At 38.4% G+C, this 20,767-nt stretch overlaps 1 protein-coding gene across 1 annotated transcript in view; it reads right to left on the bottom strand.

Moving 5' to 3' along the window:
• ABI3BP (ABI family member 3 binding protein) overlaps positions 1-20,767 on the bottom strand; it is a gene marked incomplete at its 5' end in the record, with an annotated part of 255,936 nt that overhangs the window by 189,172 nt on the left and 45,997 nt on the right. Inside the window, one exon of the mRNA XM_023762091.1 lies at positions 4,391-4,570. Within this exon, the coding sequence (XP_023617859.1) occupies positions 4,391-4,570 (180 nt within the window). The remainder of the gene's footprint in view (positions 1-4,390; positions 4,571-20,767) is intronic.

Here is a 20,767-nt window from a genome sequence, read left to right as displayed (position 1 = left end):
TATCCAAAATATATAAGGAACTCATACAATTTAACAAAAGGAAGACAAACAATCCAATTTAAAAAAAATGGGCAGAGGACCTAAATAGACACTTCTCCAAAGTAGACATACAGTTGGTGAGGAGACATATGAAAAAATGCTCAAAGTCACTGATCATCAGAGAGAGGCAAATTAAAACATCACCTCACACCTGTTAGAATGGCTAACATCAACAAAGCAACAAATGAAAAATGCTGGCGAGGATGTGGAGAAAAGAGAACCCTAGTACATTGCTGGTGGGAATGTAGACTGATGCAGCCATTATGGAAAACAGTATGGAGTTTCCTCAAAAAGTTAAATATGGAACTGCCACTTGACCCAGTGATCCCATTTCTTGGAATACTAGTATATCCTAAGAAACCTGAAATATCAATCAGAAAGAATGTATGTACCTCTATGTTCATAGCAGGAACATTTACAATAGCTAAGACCTGGAAACAGCCCAAGTGCCCACTAGTAGATGAGTGGATAAAAATGCTGTGGTACATTTATACCATGGAATACTATGCAGCAGTAAAAATAAGAAGGATCTCTTACCCTTTGAGACAGCATGGAGAGACCTGAAGAGTATTATGCTAAGTGAATTAAGCCAGTCAGAGAAAGATAAGTTTCATAGGATCTCAGTCATATGTGGAATCTAATGAACAAAATAAACTGATGAACAAAATAGATCCAGAGACATAGAAGCATAGACTTCAGAATCTCAGAGGGAAGGCGGGGGAGGATGGGTGGGTGGGAAGGAATCATCCAAAGAACTTGTATGCATATATGGATAACCCCTGGACACACACAATAGGGTGGTGAAGGCCTGGGGTGGGGGCAGGCCTAGATGGGCTCAATGGGGGGAAAAAGGGACATGTGTAATACTTTCAACAATGAAGATTTAATAAAAAAATAGATTTAAAAATATGATATCCAATTGTGACAGGATAGTAAGAAGCTAGGGAAATTCCTTGACAAGTGGAAACTGAGACAAAAATAATTAAATAAGGCCAAACAATTTGAGCAATTTACAGTACCTTCCCTAACCAAGGACCCTGAGGAATAAATACTTTACACATTCCAGACCACAGATGGGCCTAGGTTTCGGTCCCTCTTCAATGACATTCTTTGAAAGTAAAACTAACCAGAAAGAAAAACAAACCTGACCCTCTATATCAGTGGTTCTCAACCTTCCTAATGCCGCGACCCTTTAATACAGTTCCTCATGTTGTGGTGACCCCCAATTTTATTGTTACAAATTGAACATAATTAAAGCATAGTGATTAATCAAAAAAAACAATATGTAATTATATATGTGTTTTCCGATGGTCTTAGGCGATCCCTGTGAAAGGGTCGTTCGACCCCCAAAGGTGGGTATCTAATGTGACCCACAGGTTGAGAACCACTGCTCTATATGATGAATCGATATATTGAAGGACACACCTGGAAAGTTAATGAATATACTGTTAAGACCCTCTCGTGTGACCTCCCTTCGGACCCCCACCAGCTAGAGAGAGATTAAAAGCCTCAAAACAAAGGACCCACGATGCACTGTTCTTTCCTATGACATTTCTCGAGAGCCAGAGCAGCCCTGCTCAGGCTCTCCTGCTGCTTCTTCTATTCTAAGCCCTTCCTTGTCTCACTGTCCCCAACTTTAATAAACATATCCTCAAAGTCACCTGGACTCATTTGTGAAATCTTTGCTGCACGAAGTCAAGAATCCAGACACTACTGGCCAGTTCAAGGCAGACCCGCTCTGGGCCCAGTCCCTGTCCAGCAACGCAATTAAAATACTCACGTAACATAATGTGTATGAAGAATACATGGAACAAGATTAGTAAAAAGTTACATGTATTCAAGTTGCATGATGAGACATGAGGGCCATTATAATATTCTCTCCCCTTATGTTTGAATTTTCCATAATAAAAATGTTTTAAAGGATTAAAACAGTAGTAGAGAAATAAAAGGGTACCTAGTCCATTTGATTATCCCTCATCATTTACCTAGTGAACCATCACAAGTGAACGATCACTTCTAATGCTCAGTAAATAAAGGAGCAGTAGACCTGTTTCTGTTTGTGTGGAGTTATCGTATACAGGGTCCAGTCACTTTTTATAGTAAAGAGTGAATGTGATGTGAGAATATTTGTAAATTTCAAATTCCTTATGGCTTACATGATCAAAGTTAATGTGGTAATATTTGTCCAAAGTTCCTTAATCTCAATTTTTTTGGTAACTATAATTTGTTTGTTTTATTAAAGTGATTGTCTTACATAAAATCTATCTAGACATTTAATTAACAATGTTACTCCCTTACCTGATCTTAAAGTATAACTGAGACTTCTCTATGGGAAGCAAGGGGCTGCAGGACAAAACAGATTCATCTTCAACATTCTGGGTATATATGAATAAATGCCAGATCTGATCGACAATAGTTTAAGTTACGGGTTTAAATGTCAGAAGTTCATGAAAAGGCTCTTTAGCAATAATCCTAGCAGTGGAGGAAAATATAAATCTCAGACTGTTCAGAAGCCTTTGAGAGCATTCATAATAGATGATCTCTTTTTTAAAAAGTGTTATTCTTTAAAAAGGTCTCATCTGCAAATAATTTTACTGAACAAGACTTGAAGCTGCCCACATCCTCCCAATTACATTTTAATGTGAATAAAAACATTTTCAATGAAATGTTAAACTTTATTATATATATGAAAACTCTAATCTTTGTGTCTGACATACTAAAAATTTTTTCAAAATGTAATATTTTTTCTTTTCTTTTTGATACTGTTGTAATTAACCTAGTTATTCTTTTTTTTTCTTTTTATTTATTTATTTATTTATTTATTTTTTTAAAAAATATATTTTATTGATTTTTTACAGAGAGGAAGGGAGAGGGATAGAGAGTTAGAAACATCGATGAGAGAGAAACATCAACCAGCTGCCTCCTGCACACCCCCTACTGGGGATGTGTCTGCAACCAAGGTACATGCCCTTGACCAGAATCGAACCTGGGACCTTTTAGTCCGCAGGCCGACGCTCTATCCACTGAGCCAAACCGGTTAGGGCAACCTAGTTATTCTTAACAGGAAAGAAGCAAAGGGAAGGACAAATAGTATAGGCATGTCATTTGTGCAGCTTTGCCAGGAAGCGCAGTTTAATGCTTCTCAGGGGGCCACGGGTCTATTCCCCACGGATGGCTGGGGGTAGGGACTGAACAGGATGGAGAATAGACGCATGCCTAGTAAAGTCTGGGAGACATAGAGAAGGTACTTGTCGGTCAGTCACACATGGGAACAGGTCATTGGCCAGAGTGGGCATGGCCACTGTAAGTGTGGGAAGATTAGGGATACAAAGGAGTTCACTCTCTTGCTTCCTGCTTTCTTAGTTTGCTCTTGGTTGACTCCGGGTTCCTCTTGTTTGACTCCTGACCTGCAGGGCTCTCATGCTCCTGCATTTGCCCAAATGTCCCACAGCCATGTGGACCCCAAACAATGGACTGATGGGCTGAACTAGCCTGATGCTGTACCAGACCCAATTCCAACATGGAACGGAAGCTCTGGACACTGGCTCTGCTTCGAGATCACCTCTCCCAGGACTGAAATTAAAGGAAATGGGACTTTGGAAACCCAGGGATATAATTCCACGCAAATAAAAATCACACATCCTCCCTCGCGAGCCTCAGGAAATACTTTGACTCTAGATATCATAAGGCCCCCAGCACCCAGTGGGGAAGAGGATCCCACATTTCTACCAGTACATTTTTATTTATTTTTCCTCTTTTTATTTTTTTATGTTTTGTTTTTGTTTTTAAATCTTTATTATTGAAAATATTACATATGTCCCCTTTTTTTCTCCCATTGACCCCTTATAGCCCACCCCCACGCCCACCCCCACCCCAGGCCCCCACCACCCTATTGTCTGTGTCCATGGGTTATGCATCAATAACATTTGTAAAGGTAGCTTCTCATGAAGAGGTATCCAGAAAGCCATAGTTTTTATTTTCCACCAGAAGAAAGTTAAGGCACTGGGGGTTGGGGGGTGTGGGGGAATTAATCCACATAAGCTATAGTACAGAGATTTAAACCAGGTGTTTCAGCTTATTTTTTCCCTATGCAATCTAAGTATGTGCTCAGGGATTGTAGGTATAATGGCAATAAAGTTGATTATTTCTGTAGTACATGCAGAATATGCATCACATATTCTTTGATGTAAGGAATTGTGCTATGGATAACAATTATGAAGAGGATTTATAATTCTGGCATTTGATTCAGCTGAGGATGGAGAAGAAATAGTGTTGCCCTCACAATTTATGTATCATGTAACACCCGTTACTTTTAGCTCTCCTTCCCAGGCCTGAGAGCCAAGCATCTTACCGACTACCGCCTCGGTGTATTTCCCTTCCGCCGGAAGAGGGAAGTACTGATTTGGTGATAAATTGCTGCCATATCCCAGAAGAAAACCTTCCAGTTTTACATTAGGGTTTGGACGCAGGAACTTCAAGAAGATAGAGTCACTTGTGGTGTTGATGTGAACTTTCAGGCTCGGCCTTTTACCTGAAGGTGGGAATGAAAAAATAGGTGGCTGTTACTTTACCTCATGAGCGTCCCAGCACAAGTTTAGAGCAAAGGTTAGTTGTTATGGGAAAGCATGTTATCTACTTAGTTACTCAATATTATGACACACCCACAGGAATAGAGAAAATACACGTAATTTTGAAGTCACAGAAAACAGGTTTTTTAACACATAAAGTAGTCTAGAATACAAGGTAAAATGATAGGGTTTAATATTTAGCAATCTGCCATTGGGCAGGTAGATGGGAGACCAGGCTACTTTGGCTAGCCACAATTGGTCAGAACCTCCGTTTTACACCTACTGTCTGGGAATGGTGACAAGATCTGTGGTTGGTAAATTAAATTACTGCACTGGGAGAACCCCCGCTTCCTCGGTGCTGCTCTTGTGTTGTACTCCACAGGACTTTGTAATTACAGAGCTGGAGAGGGAGGGAAATGGGAAGAGTTCAGCTTAGGGGTAACTGAGATGGTAGAAGAGGGAATTCTGAAAGACAAATGTGGAGGAGAAAAATGCTTAGTTCTATTTGGAGGTCACTGGGACAGTGAGACAATTACATGGAGATGCCCAACAGTAAGTCAAATATCTAAGTGTGATACTCAGGAGTGGGCCATAGATCCAGCCGGTATCATTTGTTTATAAATGATCGTTAGATGAATTTTCTGAGAAAGATTGTAGCGTGAGGAGAGAAAACTTAATTAAGTTAAGGCATTAAAATTTTTATTTATTGATTTTAGAGGGAGAGAAACATCAATTCTTGTATGTGCTCTAACTGGGGATCGAACTAGCAACCTCGGCATATTGGGATGATGCTCTAACCAACTGAGCTACCTGGCTAGGGCTGGCTTTTTTTTTTTTTTGCAGGCAACAGTCGCAACTAATCACAATAACCAGAGGTCTTGATCAATCATGGAGAAAGACAATTGTTCTTTGTCTTTGGAGCAGAAGGAGCTGAGTTCAAATTCCAGGTCTGCCACATACTTATGGCCTCTGGCCACTCACTGAATAGGCTGAGCCTTGGAACTTTCCCAATTTGTAAATTATGGATAATAGGTAACCATGTCTACTTTAACAGGATGTTTACAAAGATTCGTGCAAATGGCCCCATCTCAAAGCTGACATGTAGTAATTACTTAATAATTGGTTACTTGATCAGGTCTATTCATAACACTTTAGCCACAATTCAGAAATCCAAAATTGATTTGTAAGGTTTTTGTAACTTCACACCAAACCAATTTGGTAACAAACCTGATCTGAACTGTCATAAGTCTTCTTCGTCTTTCATAATCTCATCGAATGGTCAGTGTGACTATTCACATGTTTAATTGTAGAAATATTACTGTGTTTAATTAAGGGTTGTTGGGCAAGACTCCACTGAAGAGATTACTTAATGTATGGTCTAGGCATCCTAATACATTTCTAGAATCCAAAGATTTTCTGAATTCAAAAACATGTCTGGCTCAAAGTTTTAGATAAAAGATTGTGAACCTCAATTATTTTCTTTCTTTATTCCACAGGAATTTCATGTTTCTAAAATATTGTACCTATTCAGAAAATTGCACTTACTAATTTAATATCTCACATTTCCTTCCTCATTAATAAAAGACTTGTATATATACCAGTCAGAACCTCTGAACGGCATGGGCTTCCCAAAGTCATCACATTCCAGTCGAAATCAGCCTGGCCCACCTCAGTATAGCTACATAAAAGGATTCTATTAGGCCTTTGAAAAACTAAAAACAGCCCCTTCTTGAAGACCAGGTTGTGGAAATGAACCATTCTCTTACCTCAGCAGCCAATACTATTTCTAGATATGTACATAGTACTTTGTACTTCCCAAGAATTTGATGTTATTTCTATGAACTTCCTGTTTCTCAAATAGCTATTCCTATACTTGTAGCAAAATTGAAACTCAGAGACACTGGGTTTCTCTAAAGTCTGAGGAAGAATTACCTAGTCCAGTTCATCTAGTCCAAACAGTTTAACTAAGGGTAGACACACCCCTGTCATTCTGCAAGTCAGATCTCAGGCTCAAAACTGGGTCTCAGGTTTTCTCTAGACTGGACTTCTCTTGTTTTTATTGAGACCTTTGTTACTACCCACTAGAGTAAGGAGTGGCCAGCTCCCAGACCATAACACTTAAGTTGATGTTAACTTCTGATGTTTTGTCCTAACTTCATTAGATTTCAATGAGATGGTTTACACTTCAGATAGAACAGATTTTATCCAAGCCAATTTTTCTCTTCTTAGCTGTGTGCCTAAATTAACCCCAGAGTTACTCCATCCTGCTCACTAGATGGAACAAATATAAGTCAAGCACATATTCTGTTGCCTTAGCACATTATCAGGCCTCACAATAAATGAAAACACAGCCAGCCTGTTTCAGCACCTTGTAAGGAATCTTAGCGTGCTTGGGCTGCACGCACATTTGACTAAGAGCCAAGAGCCACAGCATCATCACATTAGACCTTTGCTATAAATTTTGGCACGATGTACCACATTACTACTCCCCTTGGCAAGTGGAAAGGATGGCTACACCAAGTGAGAAAAAGGCAGGTTGTAAACAGAATCACCGACCAACAGAAATGGGAGTGTTCTCACTTCCTCTGCACAGGAATTTTCATGACTCCAGTCTTTTTTTCCTTTTTCCTAATAATCAATGTCAACAAATACATCAATAGACCTGGCTGGTTTGGCCAAGTGGATAGAGTGTCGGCCTGCAGACTGAAGGGTCCCAGGTTCGATTCTGGTCAAGGGCACATGCCTGGGTTGCAGGCTCGATCCCCAGGAGGGGGCGCACAAGAGGCAGCTGATCAATGATTTTCTCTTATCATTGATCTCTCTCTCTCTCTCTCTTTCTCTCTCTCTCTCATTCTCCCTTCCTCTCTAAAATCAATAAAAATATATTTAAAAACAACAACAAAAATACATCAACATCATGTGATTTTTTAAATGAATTGGTAGTTAGCTTCTCTACATAATAAAAAAATTCCAATTCATACTACTTTCTAGAGCTAAATTTTTTAAAGTCCTATAAAAGAGAAACACACCCAGACAAATCTTACCTCAAAAACCACAGCATCATCAACTTCATATTTTGAGACTGTCATCCTAGTTCTTTATTTGGAACTAGGCACTCAAATCCTTTCATTATCTAGCCACACATTACTTCCTCTCTTATTCCTTCTCAACTTATCCTACTTTTCTTTCTTTTTACCAGTATAATTTTCTCATATTCTGTGATGCATATGAAGCCCTGGCCCTACACCTATGCTCACAGTATCACCAGTATGGTTACCTCTATCTTAGGTTTGTTTCTCTCTACCCCTTTGCTCACCCAGTTATAACCCCATTAATTCTTTCAGTGCTCAGCAAAAAGATTAAGCAAATTTTCTCTTTTGCATATTTAGAGTACCATTAAACTCTATGCTCTTGGAAAATTTCCCCAATATTTTAGGGTATATCTGTGCATTCTATATTAATTTTTAATCTTTGATAAAATTATATTCACTCTGAGTAATTCTGGCTTAATGGTATGAAATACTAGATCATGTAATGACATTTATCTTTCAACAGTTAGTACGAAGGACTCTGGTGAATGACTTAGAGATTATCTATCAAAAGCATGGATGGAGTGTTTGTGTGAACTAATATAAATTCAAAGTAAACATCATTACATAAAAGGGTACGGTCTTTTTTTTTATTTTTTTAGTTTTATTCATTTCAAACGGGCCGTAGTTTGCCCACGGCTGCACTAGATCATGTAATAACATTTATCTTTCAACAGTTAGTATGAAGGCCTCTGGTGAATGACTTAGAGATTATCTATATATATAAAAGGCTAATATGCTAAGTGTTCGACCATTCAACCAGTCACTATGATGCACACTGACCACCAGGGGCAAGAAACTCAATGCAGGAGCTGCTAAGCAGCAGTGACTGGGCAGCAGCAGTTCTCACCTGAAACTAGAGAGGAGGGAGCCCGGTTCCTAGCGGGGCTGTGCAATTCCACCTTTGGCCGTGGGTTATGTTGTTGCTGGGGCACTGTTGGCCTCAAATCTGGTTTACTGCACACTTGCGTTTGCGTTCCACACCCTGTACGACAGCAATTTTGCAGAGTGCCCTCTCTCACTCTGGAACCCCTTGGGGGATGCTGGAGAGCCGGTTTTTGCCCAATCCCCTCAGGCCAGGCCGAGGGACCCCACCTGCCAGAGGGACTCCACTTACTCCACAGACACCTTTTGAGCCACAGCGCCACCCCAGGTGCCACCGGCCAGGGAGGGACCATGGAAGGTTGGTCCCAGGGCATGTCCGGCCCCGTCTAGCCCAGTCCTGCCCCGCCAGCCACCTTCTAATTAATTTCCTTTCAATGTGCATGAATCTACGCACCAGGTCATTAGTAGAACAATAATACAAGATAGAAGCTTAACGAGGAAAAGTTTATAAGTAAAATGGCATATATGTCACCCAGAAAACCCGAGGAGTACAGAGAAGCAAGAGTATTAGAAGCACACTTATTTGTACTATACAGTAAACAAAGCATATGCCAGGAGTGAGAGAAAATAAAGAATGTAAACCTTTCAGGAAAGCAACTCTGGTATGGCTGAGAAAAACACTGCGTATTGGCAGAGTGGAATTGTTTCTAATCCTCTCTTTGCAACACCCTAGGGTAGTGGTCGGCAAACTGCAGCGGCTCTTTGGCCCCTTGAGTGTGGCTCTTCCACAAAATACCGACTTCTGTGCATGGGCCACGAAGTTTCAATCGCACTGTACATGCGCACCTGCACGTGGTATTTTGTGGAAGAGCCACACTCAAGGGGTCAAAGAGCCGCATGTGGCTCGCGAGCCACGGTTTGCTGACCATGGCCCTAGGGTATCTCTAAATATTTCAAAGGGGGTTGTGAAATTCTTTAAGAAAAAATAGTATTTCAAAACAAAATTATAATTAATCCCCTTTTAATTTTCAAAAGTAAATACATGCCCTGTGGCATTAAAAACAATGAGGGAGGCAGTGAGGTTAGAAAATCAGACAAAAGGTAGACCCTATAAGTTCATCGAATTCTCTGTATCAACCCAAGGAAGTGGGTTGCTGTTGCTGGAGGCACAGGTGCTGAGCAAACATTTCATGTTGAACCTAGAGTTCTGAGCGGCTGTGGTCAGTTTCAATAAAGCTCTGACAAAATACACAGTACAAACACATGGCTCTTAAACCAGCTCAACTACTGCAGACATCCAGGCACGATCTGTGAGAAAGGAATTACCATTACAGCCCTCTCAGTAGGAGGGATTCTTTCATGTCTGTATGTATTTGGAATACATATGTCAATTAAAGAACTTGTATCCATAATATTTAAAATAATTCCTTCTATTCAGTAAGAGGACAAAACATTTAAGAAAAAGGGACAAAGGATTCAAATAGATTTTTCACTAAAGGAGATAACCAACAAGCAAATGAAAAGATCCTCCAGGTCATCAGATGTTTTCTGTAAGAGGTCGGATAGTAAATATTATAGGCTTTTCTGGCCAGAGGCTTCCTACCTACCTTCACTACTCAACTCTGCCATTATAGCACGAAAGCAGCTATAGACATTATGTCAACAGATGAATGTGTCTGTGTTCCAATAAAACTATCTTTATAAAAATAGGCAGCTTGATTTAGCTACCAGCTCATAGTTCACAAACTCTTGGTCAATACCACTAGTCTTCGGGGAAATGCACGTTAAAACCATGATGATATACCACACACATAAGAATAGCTACATTAAAAAGACTGTCAAGTGTTAGGCAGGACTTGGAACAAGTAGATTCCTCATACATTTTAAGAATGTTAACAGGTATAGTCATGTGTGAAATTGTTGGGCAGTTACCAAATCACCCATCAATTTCATCCCCAGGTATTTACCCAGGAGATGTAAAAACATAAGTCTATGCAAATATTCAAAACAGCACAAAACTTGAAACAACCCAAAAGTCCACCAAGAGTTGAATGAATAAATAAAGCTATAACATCCATATAATGGGATATGACTCAGCAATAAAACAGAACACATTGTTTATGTAATTCAACATGGCACATCATCATGGGCCTTAACCTCCCTCATCTCCTTCTGATGGAAGGTCATCCAAATATCTTGTCATTACAGCATTGGTGAAAGTAGTTTTAATAAGTCCTGACATTATTATTTGCCATTCAACAAATGGCACATATATAAAATCAGCAAGTCCTTTCAGGCTTTATTATGCTCCAAGAACTGACAATTGTAAGCTTCGTATCTATTCTGTTTTTACAGAGTAGATTGAAAGCAGAAAACATTCCAATGCCTTATGGTCACAGCAGCTTATTAAGGAGCTATCAAGATAAAACATCTCAAGTTCAGGTATTAAGTAGGGCAGTTACTGTCTGACAACATATTCAAAGGCTTCCAAAATCATAGTTGATAGCTTAGATTGTATTTAATAGACCTGTAATGCTAAGTTATACAAACCATAATTTTAACATAGAACTTGGCAATAATTTAACATTCTTAGACAATCAAAAAGGGATCATATAACATAGGCTTGGTGCTCAAATCTCTTCCTGCCCTGGTACTATGATCCAAGGGAAGATGTTAGGAGGAAAAAGAAAACCATATGGAGTTTCAGTACATTTTCTGTGACGGCCACAGGGTGAAAGGAGTGGTCAAAGACAATTAGGTATCTTCAGTGTGCCTGATCCTTAAACAGAAATGTGTGGTCTGTAATCTCTAGCATGACTTTTTCATACCAATAACACCAACTCGAAAGCCAGTGATACAAGTGAAAATTTTCCATAGCAGAAAAAGCATTGCAACCGCAGTTAAATATTGGAAAGAGAATGAAAATTAAATGTTGCTATTAATTAAATTGTATTAGGCATTATAGAAACTACTTCCACCAGTGCTGTAATGGCAAGATGTTTAAATAAACCCTTCATGGGAAAAAGAGTCTGTGCAAGGTGGTTATGGAGATGAGGAAAGTCATGACTCATTCCACAGAAAAGATAGGTGGAAAGAATTAAATTGCTTTGGTAGTGGTGGTGATGAATGCAGAATTGCAATTAAAAGCACTCACAGAGTAATTACTAGAGAATCCTTTTTAAATTTCAGATTCTTATTTTCCAACATATTAATCATATATACCTCATGGCATCCTGGCTCTCTGGATCTCCACACAATAAATTTTTCTCAAAAATCTCATAGATTGTCTATTACTTTTTTGGGGGGGATGAAGTTTTACTGAGGCCCAAAAGAAGATTTCTGAGAGCTTGCAAAGAACTAGTGTGCAGCAAACATGGAGCAGCTCTATAGCATGCCTTTTGGGAACAGGGATGTCACCAAGTATTGTTTAAGTTGCACAGTGCAAAACTCTACATGTCACCAGTCAAATTATCTTTTATCGATGGCTCTACATAGCGGCCAAATTCACAAAGACCATGCAAAAATAATTGCTACTTACACAATTGGATGATTTGATATGATAATCAAACTGAAAATCTCTGATCTCTTCCCATAGCCCTCATGCTTCCACCCACTCACTTCAGGACTTGACTTCTATCTCCTTGCCTTCTGATTCTGCTGTCACAGCTAATGAGGGATATGGGTGGTAGGAGGTCTGATGCAAGCAGGATAGGAATTTGCAACAAAACTTTGGACATTGTTATCCCTAATTTACAAATAAAATTACTTTACCAAATATATATAACTCATAGGATGAATCAGGGGTTTAAATCAGAACAATAAAGGAAAAGAAATTCTAAGCATTTGGGAAATGGTGAATTAAGAACCCACAATGCAATATACTGATGATCTATTATAGAATTATATACCTGAAACCTATATAATCTTGTTATCCAATGTCCCCCAGTAAATCTAATGAGATTAAAAATATATACCCACAAAAAAGGGCATATAGCTTTAGAGGTGAACAGAGGCATCCCTACTTGTGTTTTCAAATCTAAAAACATAAGAAAAATATCCTGATGAAACTAATGTAGATATATACAAAGCAAGATTTTAATAAATCTAAAGAAAAATTGCAATTTTTAAAAAAAGTACAGAAAAAAATTGTGTAAAATACCACAAGCCACATGAACAGCTGCCAGAGCCAGGGAATGGGGTCCTTTAAATAAACTCAGATCTTGACTTTACACATGACCAGCAATAGCAAGAAGCTCCACCTACAATCCCATGACCCCAGTCCTAGCACAAGCAGAGTAGCATGTTCCCTCTCCAGGGCTTTGGGGCCAGTCTGCCAGCTCCAGGACACGTTCCCACATGTAGCATGTGCTTAGAGTCCAAGAAATAAAAAACCAAAGCTCACCTGGAGAGCTCCTCTCCTAAAGCCACACCCAAACAACTCCCAGGAGCCATAACCCAGGAGTCAACTAAATTTTCGTTAGGATATTATAGTCACCAAATACCCAGAGTACATTTGCTATTGAATTTAGAAAGAAATGCTATTTTGCCAAAAGCCCAAAGGAGAAAATGTTTCCTCCCTAATGGGGCACTTTACATGTTTGCCCAACTGTTTGAATAAGTGAGTTCCATTTCCGCTAAAACCACCAGTTTCCACCTCAGTCAGAATCCCCAGTGCCCTGGCTCCTCAGGCCAGTACTTCCCTGGGCGATGACTTTGGATGACTGAAGAGACGGACTGGCCCTGGCAATGTTGACATTTCAGCATCACGTGGCCAGAGCAGTGACCGCATTACCTACTTTGTGACCCGACCACAGCCAAGCAGGAAAATTACTTTTCATAGACTACCTTCTATGTCAGCAGCTTCTCATTTTTGAGGATAAATCTCATCCTGAGACATACACAGCTGTCACTTACACACCTCCCCTTGATCTAATTCTTCCCAGATTATTCTTTAAAGTCAGGAGCATGCTGGGCTTTTTTGCAGGTGGGGAGTGGGGTGGGTGAGAGGGCAACCATGGGTAGTCAATGACCATAACGAAAGGGGAGTAGTGAGATGGTTAAATTCAAACAATACAAAATATAAATAAAATTTATATTTGCTTTGGGGGATTTTTATTTTTTTCATCTGATTTTCATTTTATCCATTCAGTCACTATCAGGTACTAACAAAGTGATACTGACTCAAATATGACCTCTCTGATCACAAAGATTTTGCATTCTAGTAGTAAATTAGGCAAATGAGTAAGTCAACTATTACGGTAATTAGTACAATGTGGCTACAGTTGAGGGGCTCTAAATCTGATAGAAGAGGTGGAAAGAAAATATGTACAAAAAGTGTCCCTTCAGATTTGTTAAACTAGTCACAAAAATAATTTTTATTTCACAAGGATATGCAAATGCAGGTAGGGAAGTGGGTCTCAAAGTCTATTTATAATACTCTTTCTATACTGTTTTAGACAACTGGTATATTCTTAGTAATTATTATTTTTTTAATACATGTAAAAGAAAAACTGGAACAGGCTAAGGGATTTAACAAAACTCATATCCCTTCTTTTTGTTCTTTTTCTGCTTGATTTTCCTGAAAATCCTGGAGTTGATCTGCTGACATTGTGCTGCCCTTTAAAGTAAGGAGTGATGGCAGTAGGTGCGCCTTGTGGAAGGAGGGAGAGCCTCCATGAGAGGGTTCTTAACAGTGCCCCAGTCAGAGCATCAGCATCACCTGGGGATGCCATATTTCCACCTCCTCAGACCCCACCCCAAACCTCTCGAATCAGAAATCTGAGATGGGGGCAACAATTTGTATTTTAACAAGCTGTTTGGGGAATTCTGATGTATACTCAAGTTTGAGTACCATTACTCTGTGCAAACTTGGTGCATCAAAAATAAAATCAATGGGCCAATATCTTTTTAAAAAGATTTATAGATATGCAATGCAATATAGAGAAAAAAGGACCTCACCTACAATACTGTTAGATTTCATAGCATGACCATTTTATATTTATTTTGATCTGTGAACAAACTCTGAGAATTAGGGTTTTCTAGAATTATAATTTCTGGAGACACACAAAATAAAATGTTATACATGTCTGGAAAATTCCTCTTACTTCTAGCACCAGTTGTGTGTCTTTAGATCTAACCAAACTTTTTAGAGACTTAGAAGATGAGTTAACATTTTTTTTTATAAAAAGTATCAAACCTACAGATGCATTGAAAGAATTGTGCAGTGCACATCGGTAGAGCTACCAAGAGTCCATGTTTTATCACATATTGATTCATCTCTCTATCCCTCTATCCATCCATCAATTCATCTTATTTTTTAAATAAATTTCAAAGTAAGTTACACTTCAGTATTCTTCACTCTCAAACACTTCAGCATGCATATCATTAGAATTCAATATTTATTTTTCTATTGAGATAAATTTACATAAAATGGAAATCTTAACTACACATTACTTATTTTTTCCAAATGCCATGTATCTGTGAACCCAAAACTCTATTAAGATTTAGAAAATTATCATCAATCTAGAAAGTTTCCTCATGCTCCTTCTCAGTCCATTCCCACCCCATCCTCCTAGAAACAACTATTCTGATTTTTACTAGATTAGTTTTGCCTGTTCTAGACTTCAGTTAAATAGAATCATACAATATGTACTCTTTTATGTAAGGCTTCTTGCAGTCAACATAATGTTTTGGAGATGTATAATTTTGTTGCATGAATAAGTAGCTTTTTTGTTGTTATTTTTACTGCATAGTATTCAGATAATTATTATTAAAAGCAAGATTTTCACATCTTCCAGTATCTTCACAAAATAGCAATCTGTCTTGATTTACTAATTTTTTAAAATGCTGATTATATTTTTATAAAATTTTCTATGAGTACAAGGGAGAATTTATGTATATTCCACATATTTATTTACCTTATGCTATTTACCAGGCAAACAAAACTATAAACTCTTCTATTTGCAATAAATGCTTAATTATAAGACTTTAACAAATGCTTCATAGTAAATGCAGACAAAACTATGCAATGGTTTCATCTTCACTGGAAGGCTTAAGGCATTGATACCAAAGTATCTGCTATCTTTCCCTCTCACTCCCAGCTAATGGGACACCAGGCACAAGAGAGCCTCTTTTAACAGCAAAGTGTGATATTGACTTTCTTATCGAAGAGTGATTTTCACCAAGAAGAAAGTGGGTAAGTTTAAACATGTGACATAAGAAAAAAAATTGCTTATCCTGACAATTTTACAATGATCTGGTATCAAAAGTCAGAAAAGCTGTCATTCTGATTAATAGTACTCTATTTGGTCAATTTCCCTAAAGGACTCTTTTTTGTGTTCTTTTCTCAATAACTCCAATTTGGGTACATGGTAAATTCCATCAAGCAAGTAAAAGTCAAATGTAGCCAAAATGCTTCTTTATAGGTTGAAACAGAAAATGCACAATTTTGACTTGCACTAGAAGAAATCTTGCACATACAAGTATAAATACTCCCATTGTGAAAACGTTGCTGCAGGGAGCAAATTGGAAAGACTCGATGAAAATAAAAATTTTGCTATCTTGTAAAAATCTGTCAATCATTAATAATACTTTGTTAAATAAATCTGGCTTTTATTTATTTACGTACTTTGCAAAGTCTCACAAATGAAAACATGACATGGAGCTGAAATGATGGTTTTATCCACCATCACTGTTTAGACATTTGCAATCTTCGTGAATTGTTTAAAATTTGCTTAGTTAATAAGTACCCGGTGCTGATGGTATATAGCTACTTATTTTGAGCTTTCACAGCATCAAAAAGTCCTAGAGGAGCCCTAGCAGGTGTGGCTCAGTTGGTTGAGTGTCCTCCCATGCACTGAACATTTCTGGTTCCATTCCAGGTCAGCGTTAGATCCCCAGGGGTCCAGTCTGGGTGCGTGCAGGAAGCAACTGATTGATGTTTCTCCTTTCATCGATGTTTCTTTCTCTCTCCCTCTCTCAAATCAATAAAAACATTTTTTAAAGCCCTAGAGAAAAATGACTAAACCACCATGAGAGTGTGATTGCGTGGCCTCAGGCACTAAGACAGACAGGGCCACTTGCTAATAACCCCATAGTGGGGCATCCCATTTTAATATGTTGTGGGAGCTATCCTGTTTGGTCACTATCAGGGTTTGGCATCAACTTTGCCTTTCATTGTGTTTGGCCTAGATCACCTGTCCTCTATAAGGCTCATTGTCTTCCTCTGTGGAATGAATTGTGGAATCCCAAATACATTCTCAATCTTAAGGCTATCCCTAACACCTCATCTAGACAGAATATCTTCCTATAGAAATGCAGGAAAATAAATCAGAAAGAAAATTTGTTTCTAGAAACACTAGCCCAGTAATTTCCAGATAACATTTATTTTTCACAGAAATATAAAATTACACCTCAAATGTGAAAAAGAGAACACAAATTTTTATAGGGATGTAGAAAGAATGTGACTGTCACATATAATTGTTAACAGCTTTTGTGAAGTACAATCATACACCATAAAATTCACCCACTGTAAGTATACATTTCAATAATTTTTAGAAAACTTCTAGAATTTACTAAATCCACCAAATTCCAGTTTGAGAACATTTTCATCACTCTAAAACACTCCCCTGTGTCAATTCCTGCTCCCACCCTTAGCATCAGGTAACCACTAGTCTGCTTCCTGTTTTGCGGGAGGGACTGTGGGAGGTTGGCAGACTGGGTGAGGTTGGCTGTGGGAGCACATTAACCACCAAGGGGCAGCTCCTGCATTGAGCATATGCCCCCTGGTGGTCAATGCGTGTCATAGTGACCAGTTTACCGATCGTTCAGTCATTTGGTTGTTCGGTTGCTTAGGCTTTTATATATATAGATAGGTAAATACTTAGATATAAAATATGCTAACTTCATGTTTAACCTTCTAAGAAACTGTCAAACTTTTCAATTTTTATATTAACATTTAAGATTGTGACTATTACTCTTGCTTGAGGACAACACCAAATTGTGATCATCGAGAAAATGAGCTATCCTGTTTGGTCACTATCATTAAATATATGTTGTAAAATAAAATTAATAACTTTCAACCCTTGGATTTCTATCTTTAGTCATTAATAAAGACAAAACCACTTATCTTGTTACAAGAATGATTTTAAAGTAACTCCAATTTATCCAGAATGCAATAAATAAGCTTTCTGCCAATGATTATGATACAGGATAAATTACTAAGTTGTCTTCTCAATCTCTAGTCAGTTCAGTTTTAAAAATATTTTAGCCTATAATAATTATGTTAATATTTATTCACCAGAGAATTAGCTGGTTCTGGAAAGATTAACTTTATTATTACTTACTAGAGGCCTGGTGTATGAAATTTGTGCACTGGAGTGGGGTCCCTCAGCCCGGCGTGCACCCTCTCACAGTCTGGGACCCCTCGGGGGATGTCTGACTGCCGGTTTAGGCCCGATCCCACTGTGGATTGGGCCTAAACCAGCATTTGGACATCCCTCTCGCAATCCGGGACCACTGGCCCCTAACTGCTCGCCTGCCTGTCTGATCACCCCTAACCACTCACCTGCCTGCCTGATCACCCCTAACAGCCTCTGCCTGCCTGCCTGATTGCCCCTAACCACTTGCCTGCCAGCCTGATCACCCCTAACCCCTCTGCCTGCCTGGTCGCCCCTAACCACTTGCCTGTCGGCCTAATCGACCCTAACCACTCACATGCCTGCCTAATCCCAACTGCCTCTGCCTGCCTGATCGCTCCTAAGCACTCTGCCTGCCTCCCTGATCACCCCTAACTGCTCACTGGGGGTGGCTGGCCGGGCTCAGGGGCTGTGGTCATTCTGGTCTCTGGTTGTTCTGGTTTTCCTGCCATTTCAGTCACTGAGCTTTTATTATATAGGATACCTAATGTTAAAGTGAAATTTGATGTAAACTTTGACCTTGTGAACCAAATGCCTTAGTTGGGTTCATCTGATATGTAACTAAATAATGACAGAATTTATTGCTATTTTGATAATATTTTTCACTGTTTCTTTTTCAATGAATTAAAATTCAAACAGAATTAAAACATTTTAAATGTCTAAAATGTTTTTAATATTAATAAAATACTGAAATTCGATATATATATGTATATACACATATCATTAACTTCTCTGATGGTTGTAATTAATGTAGCGTTTGAACTTTTCTAGGAAAAGAAAGCCAAAATGGGTTGATATCATTGCCTACTGGTATGACATTATTAAAATTTCTCAGCCTGCATGGTGGATGTGATTCGAGCTTAAGACCAGGTTCTTAAAGTGAAATTTTAAAACATTTGTAAAATGTTAGCAAAATATAACTAAATAAACTATTTAGGGGGAAATGTCTTTTTGACTTAAAATTTAAAAAATAAAAAGGAAGTATTTCTCATAACTCTTTTTTATTATGACTAAGTTAGCTTTTTTCTCTTTTTCTTGTATTTAGAACTTAGAAGCTGTGATGATTTGCCCCCAACCCATTCCAAATTCTAAAGTAGAAAATGAAGAAACAAGATTGTCTTTTGAGTGTTCCATGTACTATTCATGGGAAATTGTCCCTTAGACACTGAAAATGTAATTCAATTTCCACTGGTCACACCATTCCCCAATCCATTTAAGCTATAAGGAGAGCAGAGGAAGAGGGGCCAGAAGAGGTAACAAGGAACCAAAGCCAGTTAAGGCTGAGATAGTAAACTGTTAGGTAACAGAAGCTATCATAAAGCTGAATAAAAAAGATAAAGTATATAGGACAAGGCAGCTCTTGGTAGCAGAAAATAGACACAAGGGAATTCTAGAGTAAAAATCTGAGGTTCCATTGTTGGGGTGCCCAGACCTTCCATAGCAACACAGCTGCTGTGATCTGAGGAGGTGACAGATCTTAAGGATGGGTAGGAATTAGTCAGCCACAGTGTCAATGTGCATATGGGGTGAGGAGAGGGCAGGAGCAGCATTCCCAGGAGGCTGGAATAGCATGAGCACTGTGCTGAGGGAAGAAGTCTCCTAGTGCACCCTGAAGAAGGTCAGTGTGGCTGGGATGGAATGGGGCAAGGGGTGAGCAAGGAGGCTTCAGGAGTCTGATGGGGCCCCTCTAGACCACATTAAAAGATCTGTCATTGTGTTAAAAGCAAATCTAAATTATTTTCCCCTGCCAACTCCCCCCACCCCCCCCACACAGACACATGCATGCACTTCTGAGAAATGAATAATACAAAATTTAAATCTTCTACAGTTATAAAGTATGTCCACATGGTAGGAATCTTGCCTCATGTGCCCTCAGCAACAACTCAAGTAAAATGCTCAGAGCCAAGAAATTTTTTGGGGTAGAAAAAAATGCTGTTTTTAAATAAACAAACACCAAAAATATTTCACAAATAGATTACAGTTGAAATGGAATTCAAACAGTACAGGTCCTCATGCAAACATCATGTGCTATTAAAACCAATTGTTATTATAACAAAGTCAGCCAGTTATTTTTTGAACGAAGCATGATAAAGGCTTACTTTTCTCTAAAAAATCAATTATTAATTCCATTCTTTAGCCAAAGTTAAAAGAAAGTAAAATAATTGTCTCTAATTGACTCTACTAGCAAGGACAGCCTGAGAATTATGCTGCTTATATTTTATAATCTGTCTTCCACAAATTACTTCTTTATTGCCTTGTTTAGCCCAAGTTGGTAGCACAATTCCTATTCCTCTTTCATCTCCCTTTCCACCCCACCCCAATAATAATCGATGCACTGACTTTTTAACTTAAAAAGTATGCAAATAATACACATTTATCTTAATAACAAAATGTAAGAGTTACAAAAGAGTTAAAATTTGTTTTTAAAATAACCTATTATTTAATATGCAGAGAGGTCTTCTGAAAAATATTTTATATGTCCTGTTAGATATTTTTTCTGATATAATATAGATGCTATCTTACAAAATAAGATTCTATTTTAAGTACTATTTTATAACCTGTACTTTTGACCCATATCACCTAGTGAATTAGTTTCATAATTGAATTTAGGTAGCATTTGGTATTCATTTTAGAGATGAGGACTTGGTCTTATAAAGTTTCTATCATTACATTTGAGATCTGTTCTATTGAGTCCATATGGCAATTGCATAAACTCACTGTATTGTTTGTGAGATTATTGTGAATATTTTGGCTATGTGGGTGTTAATGTTTCCATGTCATCAGAGATTCTTTGCCTGGTTTTCTAAGAGGCAGTGCTTTAGGAAGGGAG

This window comes from Myotis lucifugus, unplaced genomic scaffold (genome assembly GCF_000147115.1).
Source record: "Myotis lucifugus unplaced genomic scaffold, Myoluc2.0 scaffold_231, whole genome shotgun sequence".
Taxonomy (NCBI): domain Eukaryota; kingdom Metazoa; phylum Chordata; class Mammalia; order Chiroptera; family Vespertilionidae; genus Myotis; species Myotis lucifugus.
The sequence above is the reverse complement of the archived record's forward strand: the minus strand, read 5'-3'. Positions and strand labels throughout refer to the sequence as shown.